The 15,956-nt window shown below is 33.7% G+C and overlaps 1 protein-coding gene across 2 annotated transcripts in view; it reads right to left on the bottom strand.

The window, feature by feature from the left end:
* The window catches only part of ANKRD13C (ankyrin repeat domain 13C), an 80,041-nt gene that overhangs the window by 25,780 nt on the left and 38,305 nt on the right, over nt 1-15,956 (bottom strand). The window contains exons 4-7 of one of the 2 annotated variants that reach the window (XM_061186455.1): nt 14,967-15,052; nt 13,743-13,788; nt 9,281-9,347; nt 4,590-4,734 (exon numbers count right to left, since the gene is read on the bottom strand). In XM_061186455.1, coding sequence (XP_061042438.1) covers nt 4,590-4,734; nt 9,281-9,347; nt 13,743-13,788; nt 14,967-15,052 — 344 coding nt within the window. The remainder of the gene's footprint in view (nt 1-4,589; nt 4,735-9,280; nt 9,348-13,742; nt 13,789-14,966; nt 15,053-15,956) is intronic. The other variant, XM_061186456.1, reaches the window with a different exon arrangement.

The following is a 15,956-nucleotide window of genomic DNA, read 5'->3' as shown; positions in this document are numbered from 1 at the left end:
ACTAGCTTGGAAACAACACTATATACAACACTGCCTATGAAGAAATTTGCCTTAAGTTTCAAACATCCCAATTTCAAATAAACTTTTGAAACATAACTCTTCTATAAATCATAGACTATCTCCTAACCACATCATTGAAAAAGACCTGTTGTTAATTACATTCATTCAACAAACATTTAATGAACAATTATTACTTATGTATACATATTAGGATAAAAAACAAGTATTCCCTGCCCTGAGGATTATTGCTCAAAATCTAACATTTCTGTATTCTTTTAGACATAAAATACACACACATATACCTTAAATACCAGACCACTGGTGATCTCATTGATACTATAACATCAGCTAATACTTACACTACTAGCCTTAATCTCTGGCTTCTCTTTTAGTACTATCTTTCCAACTCATCTATTGCCCAGTTAGCTATCCTGCTGTTATTTAAAACATAAGAATTTGAATTATTTAGTACATATATGAGAGTCTAGAATTAGGGTCAGCAGACTATGGCCAGCAGTCAAATCCAGTCCACCATCTGTTTTTTAAGTAAAATTTTATTAGAATACAGCCATACTCATTCATTTATATATTGTCTATGGTAGCTTTTATGTTAATAACAGCAGAGGTGAGCAGTTGTGACAGAGACCATATGACCTGCAAATATAGTTAAATATCTAAAATACTGACTCTCTCCCTTTACAGAAAGACTCTGCCAAACTCTAACTAGAATGTACTGATGCTGTATTAGGTACCAGAGACTACAACTAAAGAACCCCAAACCTCTGAGACACTTAGCCCAAAAAAAGAAGAAAGCCACATAGATAAAAACAGCCTTAGCAGCTCTATGGTACCAGATTTAGTGAGAACATCAAGGAAACAATGGTCACTTGGCAGATGAGGAAGTAACACTAAGTAGGTGCCCCACCAGGGTGAGGGTACAAGAAGAAGGGTATCCCCAGAGTTGGAAACAATATGAACAAAGGAATGAAACACTAAATAGCCTGGAAAAAATTGCAAAGAGTTCAGCATGAAGGTATCTATGATAACAGGGTAAGAAAAAGGCTGGAAAAGTGAACAAAAGCCAGGTCACAGAAGGAACCATGGCATGCTAAGGAACTTGGATTTCATTCTTCAGGCAATAGGGAACTTTTAAAGTGTCTTTAAGGAAGACAAGTGTCATGAATTTGTTTTCAATGTTCAACCTATCTCCAATATGTGAAATAATTTAAAAGCAGACAAGAAGGGGGCCAGGAAGATCATTTATGTGACAGTCCAGTTGACATAATGAATATCTAAATTATGGCAATAACAACATGAATAAAAAAGGGATAATTATAAGACATGAGGGAGACAAGAATAACCACACATGTTCTCTAATTAGGAAACGTGAGAATACAAGAAAAGATGTCAAAAAAAACCTCCAATTTTTCTCGCTGAACAGAGAATGATGTCAATCACCAAAGGAAAGAAAATGGGAGAACGGGCACCTTAAAGGGAAAATAATGAGTTAAGTCTTAAATAAGCTAAATTTTGAGGTACCTAGGAGACACACACGATATTCATTAGGCATTTAAATAGATAGGTCCCCACTCAGAAGATCTGAGTTACAAATATATACTTGTGAACTATCAACTGATAAGAGGTAGGGAGAGCTGTGGGAATGGAAGAGATTCTTCTGGCAATTTGTAAAAATGAGAACAACATCAAGCGCATATCAATATTCAAGAAGTGAGCAGAGAAAAGGAAACAGGCAAAAGAGAGTTAAGAAGGAGATATGGGAAAAGAACATCTAATGATCAAGGTCAAGTCATAAGGAAATGCAAATTTTAAGAACTGAGTTACCGATAATAGCAAATACTTCAGAGAAGTCTATATAAAGAGAGGGTTGAAACAAATACACTGATTTTAGCAACAGATTCAATGTGAAGGTCATCTAAAACCCCAAACCTGTTTCCTTTTCCAAATGCCCCAATTCTGTCAGTGGCACCACCATCATTTACTCTGTATTGTAATCTGTTCAGTGTGCAATAGCATCATGCTTAAAAAAACAAGGTACATACCTTAATTTAAAAATACTTTATTGCTGGAACTTCCCTGGTGGCACAGTGGTTAAGATCTGCCTGCCAATGTAGGGACACAGGTTTGATCCCTGGTCCGGGAAGATGCCACATGCCACAGGGCAACTAAGGCCGTGAGCCACAACTACTGAGCCTGTGCTCTAGAGCCGTTGAGCCACAACTACTGAAGCTCGTGTGCCTAGAGACCGCACTCCGCAACAAGAGAAGTCACTGCAATGAGAAGCCCAAGCACCAGCAACAAAGAGTAGCCCTGGCTCGCCGCAACTAGAGAAAGCCCGCACAAAGCAACGAAGACCCAACGCAGCCAAAAAATAAATTTAAAAGAACCCACAAAACTTCATTGCTAAAAAATGCTAACCATCATCTGAACCTTCAGCAAGTCATAATCTGTTTGCTGGTAGAGGAGTCAAAATATTTCGAGAATTACCAAAATGTGACACAGAGACACAAAGTACGCAAATGCTGTTGGAAAAACGGCACCAATAGACTTGCTCAACACAGGGTTGCCACAGACCTTCAATTTGTAAAAAACGCAATATCTGTGAAGCACAATAAAGCGAAGTATGCCTATAACCATAAAAACACATATTTTCCCCTCTTCCATTCTCTCCCTTTTCCAATCCATCTTGCATACTAGCTGTGTGATCTTAGAGATATCATTTAACATTTATAAGCCTCAATTTTTTCATCTATAAAATAGAGACGGTACTATTTAGACAGGTTATTTTAAGGATTTAATAAAAGAGCTTTAAAGTATTTAGATTATAGTCCCAGTATGCTGGCATTTAATGCTTAATATATGATAGAAATTGATATACAGTTGGCCCTCCATATTTGCAGGTTCCACATCTGCAGAGTCAACCAACCAGGGATCAAAAATATTTGGGGAAAAAAATATTCCAGAAAGTTCCAAAAAGCAAAACTTAAATTTGCCATGCAGGCAACTATTTACAAGGTATTTACACTGTATTTACAACTATTTACTTAGGCTTTACATTGTATTAAGTATTATAAGTAATCTAGAGATGAATTAAAGTATATGGGAGGATGTGTGTAGCTTATATGCAAATACTACACCATTTTATATAAGGGACTTGAGCATCTGTGGATTTTGGTATCCTTGGGGATTCCTAGAATCAATTCCCCACAGATACCAAGGGACAAACTGTATACTATTAATACAATGCCACTATCCATAGCACCTAGCAGTGTCTAGCATTTATTAGGTCCTTGATAAATGTTTGAGGAAGAGAGGGAAGGAGGAAAAGTCAAAAAACTATTATATATAAGATTAATTCATTTAAATTACTCTTTGATCATATCAATACCTTGTTTAAGAATCTATGACTCTCTATTACCGACTATAACAGATCCTAAATTATTTTATCTGGCTGTTAAGGCCTTCCATAAACCATGTTCCTATGCTCAGTAAGAGAAACCTTCACTGCAGTCAGATAGATTGCTTTTCTGTTTCCCAAATAAACCATTCTTAGTCCTACTTCCCTGACTTTACTCATCCTGTTTCCCCCACAAGGAATGTCTTTTTTTCTTCTCTTCGAATCCAAATCTTCCTTGCTCAGTGCCAGTTAGGAAACTATTTATTTCAATAGTACACATACAAGGTAACGAAGGTCTTGTCAACAGCTTTGACAGTAGGAGGGTCTAATCTAAGAGATGTTGAGGAAGGGGGTAACAAGATGTGGTAAACGTAAGGAAAGGAAATGGTGACAAATAAAAGCCACAGTGACAAAACAAAATATTGACCTAAAAACATTTGTAGGGCTATCAGTGATATATATAGATACTAGAAAAGCTTTTTCTTTGGTTTATAAGCATTCAGGGAACAACGGATAAAAGATAATGGTGAATATGGTCTCTCAAAGGTCGTTGTGGAGGCAATTCCAACATGGAGATATGGTGTTTAGAAGCAGTATAATTTTGTACTTTAAGAGTGAAAAGACTGAGAAAAGAAAGGTGGCCAAAGAGTTGGGAAAAGTAAAACAGTACAGACAGAGAGCCAAGAGAGGTGTTCATATTAAAGAGATAGAGATGGTTCACAACAATAAAAGAAACTAAGATAGGAAGATAAATGGGGACAGGGTCAGAACAGGTTCAACAAATGAGAACTATGAGAAGTTAGAGTTTATTTAACTAGGAGATCATCAGTGAATTAAGAGCAAACAGACTCAGTGGATTAGTCAGGATAGAGAACAGATGATAAAACTTTTTAAAAAAACTAGAGGTAAGAAAATGAAAGCTTTAGGAATGAACCATCTCAATTATGCCTTACGCCTTTTAAAACAATTACACCGAGGCTTGGTTGCATACACAGACTTCTTTTTTTTTTTTGGCCGCACCCCACGGCATATGGGATCTTAGTTCCCCAACCAGGGATCGAACCCTCACCCCTTGCATTGGAAGGTGGAGTCTTAACCACTGGACCACAGGGGAGGTCCCTACACAGACTTTTTTAAACCATTTACAGGAATACTGATAAGACAACATGCTCACCTCATGGTGTATTCGCTGATAAACTTTTTGTTCATTGTCTAATACTACAAAAGATTCAGAGGGTGCCGCATCCCCATTGAAAATGAAGCTTAAATCCCCTCGTTGGCACTTCATGTCAGTAAAGTCTATGAGAGTAGTGTCAAGCCTGTGAAAGATGGATAGATGAGAAATTCTGACGAATAAAATTTCAATAAAACTTCATATTAATTAAACAAGTTTTGCTCCTTCTAAACTCAAACCAAGATGCTAATACCATATTTCAAAGTCAAATTTATAGATAAAAGCTAAATTTAAAATATCTCATTAAAAAACACCAAAAGAATATTTAAATATATATTCAATTTTATCTATATTTCATTTTTCTGAATATATACTTCATTAATCCAGCAAGAAGAAGGTTGTTTCCCCATTGTTGATGCATTTCTCTAACTGTACCCTTATTCTCTACTATTTCCTATACTGTGGCTACTCCATAAAAGTTACTTCAAGGGGGAAGGGCAGAAAAGGAAACCAGACCTGTCTAACATTCTGTGATACCTTCAAGACCAAGTTGCTACCTCAGCAGAGTACAGCTGACCCTTAAACACCAGGGTTTGGGGCGCTGACCCCCATCCCCTCCACATGTAACTTTACAGTCGGCCCTCCATATGCACATTTCCACATCCTCAGATTCAACCAACCTTGGATCACGTAGTACTGTAGTACGTATTTCTTGAAAAAGATCTACGTATAAGTGGGCCCAAGTAGTTCAAAACGGTATTGTTCAAAGGTCAACTGTATATAAGAGAGGTATAGCCATGGATGGACCACATTCTTAGACTAAGGACTGTGTGTCCACAGTCTTGTCCTCATGATCTGCATCTATGCTTATGCTTGATACCAAACCTTGCTTCATCCTTCAACTCGATAAACCATTTAACTTACTCTAAATTCTTGGCCTTTCTGCTTGACTTCCCAGATTCAGATTAGTATTCTTTTTCCCAGCATTTTCTTTTCCAACATCTCCTCAGCCTGAAAACATTATGGATCGTTCCTATGGCAAATATTCATGGACTCACACATTTGTACGTTTGTTGTGCTCATTGTAACCAAGACCTGGCATGGTCGACCCAGTGGGTTGGTCTCAAATAAAATCTACAAATCACTACTTGCTGAAATTTGGGAGAATAATGGAATGGAAAAGTTCACAAGTACCCTGAAGCACTTCAATCTTGCACAAGGCTTTGTAGGAGATCACCACATCAGCGTATCTCTGACTGATTGCTCAAAACACAGTACTTAATCTAAGAAACAGGTTCTCACAGCTGTTAAGAGATGCTGATCATGCCCAAGGAAACTCCTTTAAGTCTTTGTGAGAGATCCACCTGGCTACTGAGTTTCTAATGCAATATAAGAACTCATTACTTCGTAGGTTTTTCAGTTCTCACCATAGATAAGGCAATGTGAGTGGGCATTTTTGGTTTCCCTTTATAGGAAAAGCTGAAAAATGGAACATATTTCGCATGCTGCATCAAAAGAATAACTAGGGTTACACATAATTTATCACCAAAATTAGTAGTTTTTAAAGGTGAAGGTGATACTGTTAATAATTTTACCAGGACAACAGAGGTGAACAGGGAAATATGGTTATCCTATGTATAAGAGGCTCTTTTCTGAGCCATATAAAATATACACACCCCTCAGAACCGAATAAGAAGTGAAGGTGATACTGTTAATAATTTTACCAGGACAACAGAGGTGAACAGGGAAATATGGTTATCCTATGTATAAGAGGCTCTTTTCTGAGCCATATAAAATATACACACCCCTCAGAACCGAATAAGAAGTCCTAAAAAAAAAACCAAGTCACCAACTCCTATATGAGTGAACTCTACCTGCTGCTTTACAGTTGAATTCTAGCCCCTGGTCCACTTCCAGTGGCCTGCTACTGTACTACTGGTGCCCATACTACTAAACATATCCTGTTATTGCTTGTACATGTGGCGTAAGAGAAAATAATGCCAGTAAAAGGGGCTTATCCCCTACCTCTATAAGATTTGGGCTACTGAAGTCTCAAAAAAGGAACAGATCATTTTACATGCGTGGCCTATTTGGACTCCAAGCTTCAGCTACCAGGGAACTCTATACCCCACAAAAAAAGAAGAAAAGGGTCAGAACAGTCTTTTGCCTCCATTCCCTTCTTGCCCATCCTGGGTGAGAGTAGTAGTGGGTTGCAAGGGGTGGGGGTAGGAATAGTGAGAGAAGAGATGTACAGAGAGACAGAGAGACAAAGACAGACTGACACTGGCAACATTTGAGCCCTTAAATCTAATTTATCATAATGATATAATTTATAATATAATTTTTTATATAATTTATCACAATGATATTTTAATGTATTAACTAGTCCTTGGCTTTCAGCTTATAAGCCTAAATACTTTTAATTTTGCCATGTAATTCACCATGAAGAACAAAAAATTCTTTATACAAATGCAAAGATTTGAGTAGAAGATGTTCTGTTTCAGATAAAAACTTGAAAAATGCCCAAGTAACAGTGAAAAGGAAATAGGGCCTACTCGAAATAGGAAGAGCCTGACTGAGAAAGTTTGCAATGATTATTTTAGTCAGTGGTTATATATAACCTCAAAATTATTAACAGTGAAAATATTTGTTAGTATTCTCAACAATAAAGTTGCCCACACTTTCCTATTTCTACTAAAGTATTAATTTCTCTTTGACAACAAAGAAGATACTTTTTTTTTTTTTTGGCCACATGGCAGGCAGAATTTTAGTTCCCCGACCAGGGATCGAACCGGCGCCCTTGGTAGTGAAAGCGTGGAGTCCTAACCACTGGAACGCCAAGGAATTCCCAAAGAAGATACTTTAAATGATCACATAGCTGTCATGAGATACAAGTAAAATTCATTTGAAGTGATGTTTAAAAGAACTAATCATCTCCTGATGTTTAAATTTGAAAGTTTATATTTAATGTTAACAAACTTCTTTTTCTTTAAAATAATTCTTCATCTATGCAAAAAACCTTTGCCATACATCCTAAACTGCAGCTTCTCCATTAGTCTAGTAAACTTCGTTTTGATAACTAGCACTTTGAACCTGTCACATTTCTCCCTCAACCTCGGCTGCTAGTAAGTCCCAGGTTTCAGAGTCTTGCTAAACTGCAGTAGCTTCCCTTAAACTACATTCTTTGACACAATTATTCTCTCTCAGCCTCTTATTCTCATGTCTCTATCTTAACCATTTTGTGGTTTTTTTATCATCTATATTTATTAGGTAATATGCATCATGTCATTTACTTTTAAAAGTCATATATAAATGTGAAACAATTTTTTAAAAGAAAGAAGCTCCTTTTCTCCTAAATTTAAGAATCAAACAGAACTAAAACTAACCTTTAGTTAAAGTAGCATATGGAAGATAATACTATTCTCCCAAGTTATCTACTAACTTTGGCAAGCACCTATATTAAGCATTTTTAGACTGATAATTTTTTGATAACCATAATATATTGCTAACAATAGGCTACTGAATTAAATCTACATCATTATCAAATCCTTTCCTAGTTTTTTCATCTATACTTTTCTGTATTTTCCAAGGTTTCTATAATGACCATGAATTTAATGTGCATGAACACTTTCATCATCAGAAACATCTGAGGAGGTTATTTTTAAAAACAAAATCACAGAAGCTTCTACCTTAATAGAATTTTGCTGGAGAATAATGACCCTAGAACTTACTTCCATCTAAAGATTATCTCTTCATTATAATTCAACATATTGAATAATAAATCTCATAAAGAGTTGATATTTTAAAATTTCTGCCTTGTGACATGATAAGATCTGACAGGAAGTCAGAGAGGTCCTGGCTCAGTTATTAATTTGCAATATGCTCATAAAAATCACTTCACTTGTCAGAACGTTCTAATCTATAAAACGAAGAGTTTATATGAGATAACCTTTTAAGACATCACTAGTTCTAGACCCTTACATACTCAAATTAATATTCTGGATTTTTATAAGATACAGACATGTAAAATTTTATGTATATATAAATATACTAATAGATATGAATATACTAAAAAGTTGGCATATTCACCAGCATTATATATAGCTTAGATATATATGATTTATAAATATACCTACATTAATAGAAAGCTAAAGAGATAATGATAAAATACTGAAATAAATAAAATAGATTCCCCATGAGATCCAAACATCAATCTTAGTTTTAAAAGGAAACAGAAGAAAATTAAAATTAGCCTTAAAGTGTTCACTAGAATGGATAGATGACTGAACAGATGAATGGCTAGAAGCATGGATGGGTAGACAGGGGAGGGGAGGGTTGGAGAGGGATGGAGGGAAAAAAGGACAACAGTTTCGTCCTCCTTATGCGTCCCTTATTCCCTACAAAGCTAGGAAGAGGGAGATAACCATCTTAAATCTTCTTAGTGTTATATCATGATCTTCACTCTACTTGCCTTCCAGATAGTCTATAGTTAAATAGTAATACCTTTGTTTTAGTCAAGATTTTATGCCTTTGGTTCCTTATCTGTAGTATCTCAAAGGAGATAAAATATTGTGAATATATTACAACATGTTATAAAATACTACATCCAAGTATAAGCTATTACTACAAAAAGAAAAGCTACCTCTAAATCTCAATTATCTGTTACTCAGAAAAAAATCAAATCACCTTACCTGATATTGATACCTTGTTTGTATATTTTACATGCATCAGAAGGCAGAATTCGGGAAAGTAAAGGCACTGTATTTGTAAAAAGAAAAGGCAAAAAATAACCACCTAAAGTTCTGAGAGATTACAAATTTTTAAATTAGAAGAAGAGTAATGTAAACATTTTACTATTTCACCAAAATTGTAATAATTTCCTTTAAAATAGTATTTTCCAATTAAAAATAATATACAAAGCAATTTTGAGCAACTTCAAATACCCACTATTTAATTGTAATTGCTGTATAGTTCACCACCACCCCCCACCAAACACATGTAAGAGTAGCAGAGTTGATATAATGCCACTCTTGGGTACATATTGTAGGATATTACTGTAAGTTAGAAAACGATGCCCTGTGGTAACTAAAACCTCCTGAACGGGTAACCAGATAAGCCTGGATCCCATCTGATCCTCTAAATATAATTAGATTAAATACCAGAAAAGTAATACGTGTAATAGAAAAAGACACTTTCAGAGCTAGGTAGTCGAATTTGAGTCTGAATCCCAAATATGTTGGTTACTTAAGCTCACTGTAGCTCAGTTTCAAAATCCATAAAATGCAATCATACTATTGACTTATAGATTTCTACATTCCAGTGTTGCTTACATTCATATCACAAGCTATATTCTCATAGTTTTTTATTATTTATTATCTGCTATATTTTGAGGAAATATGAGTTATTCTATGGATAAATAAATCTACATAACAGGCTATATAATTAAACTACCACATACCAAAAGAAGAAAAAATGTGAAACTCAAAATTCTTGAAATTAAAGATTACATCACATGTACCTGTGTATGTAAGTGGGTGTGTGTATCTATGTAAGATATATTACATGTATATTTTACAAAACAGTGTTTTAAAAATGGGTGATAAATCAACCTGGGTTAGAAAGAAACAAAGACTTTGGAGAAAATTAAGGGCTAGTTTTTTAGTTAACTTTTTCAAAAGCATCAATATTTGCTCATTAACATTAAAGGTATACCAAATATAAAAATGTCTTTTTTAAATACTTAGAGGTCATTTAATCCAAAATGATTTCCAGCATTGAAGACAGTTTTCTAGACTTTTTATTTTATAAAAGCAAGAAAATTTTACTGTCCAGAGGGAATATCAACTAAGAGTTACCCTGGTCAAAGAACATAAGAAATCATTTTCTGATAAAATTTTTCCTTATATGAAACAACAGAAGTTTAGAAGATTAATAATGGCATAAATCTACGTAAATGATCAAAGCTCTTTCATGCTTATTGAGATCCAGTTTTTCTGTCCTTAAATATTTGGTGTAGTATGAAAAAGACGATTACAAGAAGACAGCATTCTAACAATTTAAATTTAACTGATTACATCTTTTGAAGTAGTATGGTAACCTATAAAAACAAAACTTAGAATCACATACCAATACCCATTTATCAAAAATCAGAAAAGGAGGAAAAGGGGAATGTAGAAAAAAAATAAGAAGCTTGGGGTTTGAAAAGCAAAAGTGAAAAAAAAAAAAGATATCATTGAGAAAAAAAGATTTTAATGCATTCCAAAAATAAAGCAATTTTCATTTTCCCAGTTCTGTGATGACTTTTTCTTCCCCCATGTAAACTGAACAATTAGGCTGTCTATATCTTAAATTACCTCAGCATAATCTGAGAGTCTAACACATTACTCCAAAGGCAGCATAATCCTCTGAACTGAAAAATGGAAAGTCTCAAAATTTTAATTTTGGTTTTGCTATCACTTACTCCCTGATTTTAAGAAGAGTTTCTAGGTCGAATGTTTTCCAACTATAATATGCAAAAAAGTCCCAAATACAGGATGGACATTCTGTAGATTATGAGATAAAGAAAAAAAACTATTAGTTTTTCTGCTGAAACATGCTATATACACATAATGTTAAATTTGTAGTGATTATAAAATTATTTAACACTTTACAGTATCTGAAGGGCTTCCTTCAAAAACATGATTTCATTTCATCTACACCAAAATAAAGGCTTGAAATAGGTGGGGCAGTTATTATTATCCCCATTTTTAAAATGAAGAAACTGAAGCTCAGGAAAGTTATGTGATTTGCCATGTCAAACAGTTAGGAGCCAGTACTTCTGATTCCAATTTAAAGCTTTTCCATACCTAAAAACTCAAGCTGTAATAATTTAGTCACCTTCAGACCTGCTATTAACCAAGTCTGAGGCTATTTTCAGCCAAACACTGAAGGAGAAAGAGTAGAGTTTGTGGGCTCCACTACCTCTAAATTAAACTTAATGCCGGACCTCAATATTTCTTAACTTCCCCTTATTTCTGGGTTGCCGTTTTTTTAAATATTAGGGGCTTTAACAAGGGGAGGAACCATGCCTAAACTCTGGAAAAAAGCTTGATAATCAAATCAAATAATAGAGATTATCCACTTTTTTTAATCCGAAGTGTCTAAGCTAAATCTAGCCAATGAGTTTAGTTTTTAAAATTATATATGACATCTAACCATCAGGTGCTAATAATTTGACATGAAATCAGTAAAAACCTTTATCAACAATGAAACAGATGGGCTGACTTTTTTGCATCAAAGTCAAGTTCTCAAAGAAGCAATACTTTAAACAAGTACCTCAGTGGTTGCATAATGAACTTGATTATGCAACATTTATAATGTGTTTGTAACTATAGATCATATGCACAATTTCTAGAGTAATTACATCCATTTCTATTTCTTCATGTAACTGAAATGTCACTTTTAAAATATTTTAGAACATTTTGCTCAGCAACATAAAGTGACTATATTAGAATTCAAACCACTAACAATTACCAAGACAATCAATTAAAGAGCCAGTACACTCAAGGGACAATCTCAGTTTAGGATCGCCAAGAATGACTGGGGTCTTTACAGATAGAAAAAAACAGGGTGAAAAAACAGTACTCAGGCTTTAGACCAATCTAACTTAGACCTCTTTTATTATACAGTGCTATACAAACCTTTTTTTCTCTCAGTATTCTAGAACACTGGGACTTCTGAATAATTTATAGAGCATAAAGGACTATCAGAGTTAACAAAATCATGTGTGATTTTTTTTTTTTGGCCATGACATGAGGCTTGTAGGATCTCAGTTCCCCAGTCAGGGATTGAACCCAGGCCACAGCAGTGAAAGTCCAGAGTCCTAACCACTAGGCCACCAGGGAACTCCCTCATGTGTGATTCTGATGGAGCCAAAACTAGCCTGATGAGCTAAAGTTGTTAACAATGTTAGAAAAAACTGATTATATTTAGGGATTAAAATTTTACATTTAGAGATTAAACACTAGAAAAACCTTAATCACCCATGCTGTACAGTATTATGCAGCTGTTAAAAAAAAAAAATGAAGCACTTCCTCATGAACTAAAATGTAAGATACCTATGATATATTAAGTAAAAGTGACAAAATGCATAATGATATAATAGTATGATCCCATTAAAAAAAAAACTAATGCTGAGGATATATATACATATATACATTTATATTTATATATATGTACATACACACACATTTGTAATCATTGAAAAGAGTTTGAAATATTCATATGAAACATTAACAGTGGTTTCTAGAGTTGTCAGTATCTGATTTATTTTTATGATTACTTTATGATTTATTTTTATGATTATTTTGGTGATAATAAGCATTCAAATATCTTTAATATCATAAAGATTAATTCAGATGCTTTAAAAAACACACATAAGCACACTATATTCAAACCTATATATAGATTACATTAAAAAAATGTTTAACCCAAAAGTTAGTGGTTTGGATAGTTGTTTACTTAGTAAAGTAAAGGTCACTAGGATCAAACTTCCTATTTGGACACGAAAGTTTTCTCCCTAAGTAGACTCATGTTTAAAATGGGGAGGAGAGAAAACTTACCTTGCCAAGGTAAATCAATAAATGACTGTAAAATATCTAGGAATTAACGTCTTTCATAAATAAGTGGAAGAGTGTGCAACCAAATAGTATGTTAAAACAGTGGCTATAAAGTATGCAATAAAAGCAGCAAATGTGATTGAAAGATGACAAAACATACAAAATCAATTAATGTTAACCAAATTCTTCACATTCAGGGATCTAAATCCTATATGTCAAACTTCCCTAAATTCAGTAATCTAATAATCCCATAATTATTCTTCTCTTCCCTCTGAAAATTCCTTATATTAAATTATTATAATATTTGAACCGGCATTTTATTTTAAAAAAAGAGAATTTTTAATCTTAAAAATAATAATTATGAAAGTTACTAATCAGGTTAGGATAATTAAGTATTACTACAGGGCTTTATAGCCATTACATTCAACATGATGAAAAATATTTTAATTTCCTTAGGGCAATATTTGTTATGTTAACATTTCTATATAATAGTTATATTTGCACTTGCATTTCTGCATACGTACATATTTTATAGTAAAATATAGCACACTCTTACCCCAGCTTTGAAAATCCCAGTGAAGTTCTAGATAAAAGTCACCTAGCTGAGAAATGAAATATGAATAATTATTGAATGCACACCTTCGTTAACAGCTCTTACACCTACTTAATATTTTGCTTAAAAAAAAAATCTATTATCATTAAAGGTCTATAGACAGGAATAGGAAATAATTTCAATGTATGGAGTTGGAGAAAGAACCAAAAAATATATATGGTTATTACTTAAAATTACATTACAATAGCAGACATTACTACACATATCTACAAAGGAAAACTCACACCACTCTAGATTTTACAAGAACGTTTTAATCACATAAGAACATATCTGAAACTGACAGGCATTTAAATTTGCATCAGTAAATATTCCATTTCGCATAACAATAAGTAGTATTGTAAAAATAATAACTTTAGAAGTGTTATTAAAAAAATGAGTAACTTCCAAAATGATTATTGTGTAGGCTCATAATGGTCTAATAAAATCACCCACTGCAATAGAAACTTTTTTTCTATAAAGTGATAACACAGGTTTACTAAATCTGAAATAATATGTCATCATATGAGATCTACAGAGAACGTTTTTATTTCACAAATTAGAAGCTAAACATCAAAGACTATAACTGTTCAGGGAACTATTAATCAAATATTGTCAAAAAAATTTATCCCTCGAGATTTCAAAACCAAAGCATACCTAAAAGACATAGTCATGATGATATATCTTTCTCCCACAGTTCTTTCACGCATCCAAAATACAGAGGAAAAAACAACAGAAAACAAACCTCTCTCCCTTTCTGTGCCAGCACACCCAGCTCTTACCATCATGAAGTAGGACAGACAAAAAGAGTTTTGTTACATAAAGAAAATGCAAACTGCTCCTAAGGCAGTAGCACTTCAGCTCATAGAAAATCTTTCAATCCAAAGGACAAAGGAAAACTACTGCCATTAATTATGACTTACCTCCTTTTTTCTTAGAGCTCTTACCTAATTTATTGAAAGCAATAATTCTTTAATCTGCCTTCTAAGATCAAAGCAAATAATGCTTCCCATAAGATTACACATCATAATCAGAGTATTTTGTAATGTCATTATTGCTTAATTGAGGCAGGATTTTTACCATTTCTTGACCCTTAATAATTAGTGAGAAATTAAACTGTATTTTTAAAATGCTTAAAAGTACACTTACAATTATCCTTTAGTGCAAAGTCAGCAAAGAAATTTAGCCTACCTCTTTCAGGGCTTTTAATAATCGAGGTCGTTTTTCTTCAACACTTTCCCTGGATTGCTGCTTAAGCTTCCTTAAAAGAGCTGTAACTAAAATTTAAATTTAAAAAAATTTTTTAATTTAAAATAAATTTCACCATGCTAGATTGCCAATTACACCTCAATAAAAAATTTATGAAAAACAATTTCACCATGCTAGGAAACACCACTGGCTTATTACACAGAGATATAATATAGATACTGTGAATAAGTTAGAAAATACCTTTAGCAAAACTGTTATGATCCTCAAGGAAAACTGAAAACAGATACCTCGACATCAACTTATTCATACTAGTTTTGCTAGTTTTTAATCATCAGTAGGCTTTATGTGACTGAGTCAAGATTACCAATCTCAGTCAGATGATGCAGTGTCCTGTTGTCTACACTGATCTAAAAGATGACCTCAAAGATAGATCTCAAAAATCCCACTGGACATTATTTTTCTAAAAATGTAATTATCTGCAATTGTTACCAGTTGCATCTGTTCTTCTTTCACTTGAGGCTGTACTCTCACATACCACCAACACAGCATAAAAAATACTAAAATGAACCCTATTCTATCTGTGAAAAGAACTTCTGATGCTAATAAAACCTGAAACCCCCCAGAGCGTCTTCTCAACAGTTAAGAGATGGAGATTTAGACAAATTGCCTAAGCGCAAACCACAGCATTACTACTTATTAGCTGCATAAACATGGAACACTTAATTTCCCTAAACTTCAGTTTCTTTTTTTCATATGTCAATTAAGAATAAAGTGAAATCTACTACATGGAGTTACTATAGAGGCTCTATATAAATTGCTTACTACTGTGCCTGCAATTAGGTAAGTATAAGTTTTGTTTATTAGAATAAAGGTCTAAAATTAACTAGCAAAATCAATCAATCCCTAACATTTATTGAAATAAGGGAAAATATTAGCCTTGAATGAAATAAGATGAAAAAATGTACAGATGGG

This window comes from Eubalaena glacialis, chromosome 3 (assembly GCF_028564815.1).
Source record: "Eubalaena glacialis isolate mEubGla1 chromosome 3, mEubGla1.1.hap2.+ XY, whole genome shotgun sequence".
NCBI classification, from domain to species: domain Eukaryota; kingdom Metazoa; phylum Chordata; class Mammalia; order Artiodactyla; family Balaenidae; genus Eubalaena; species Eubalaena glacialis.
This window is presented reverse-complemented; position numbering and strand designations above follow the sequence as displayed.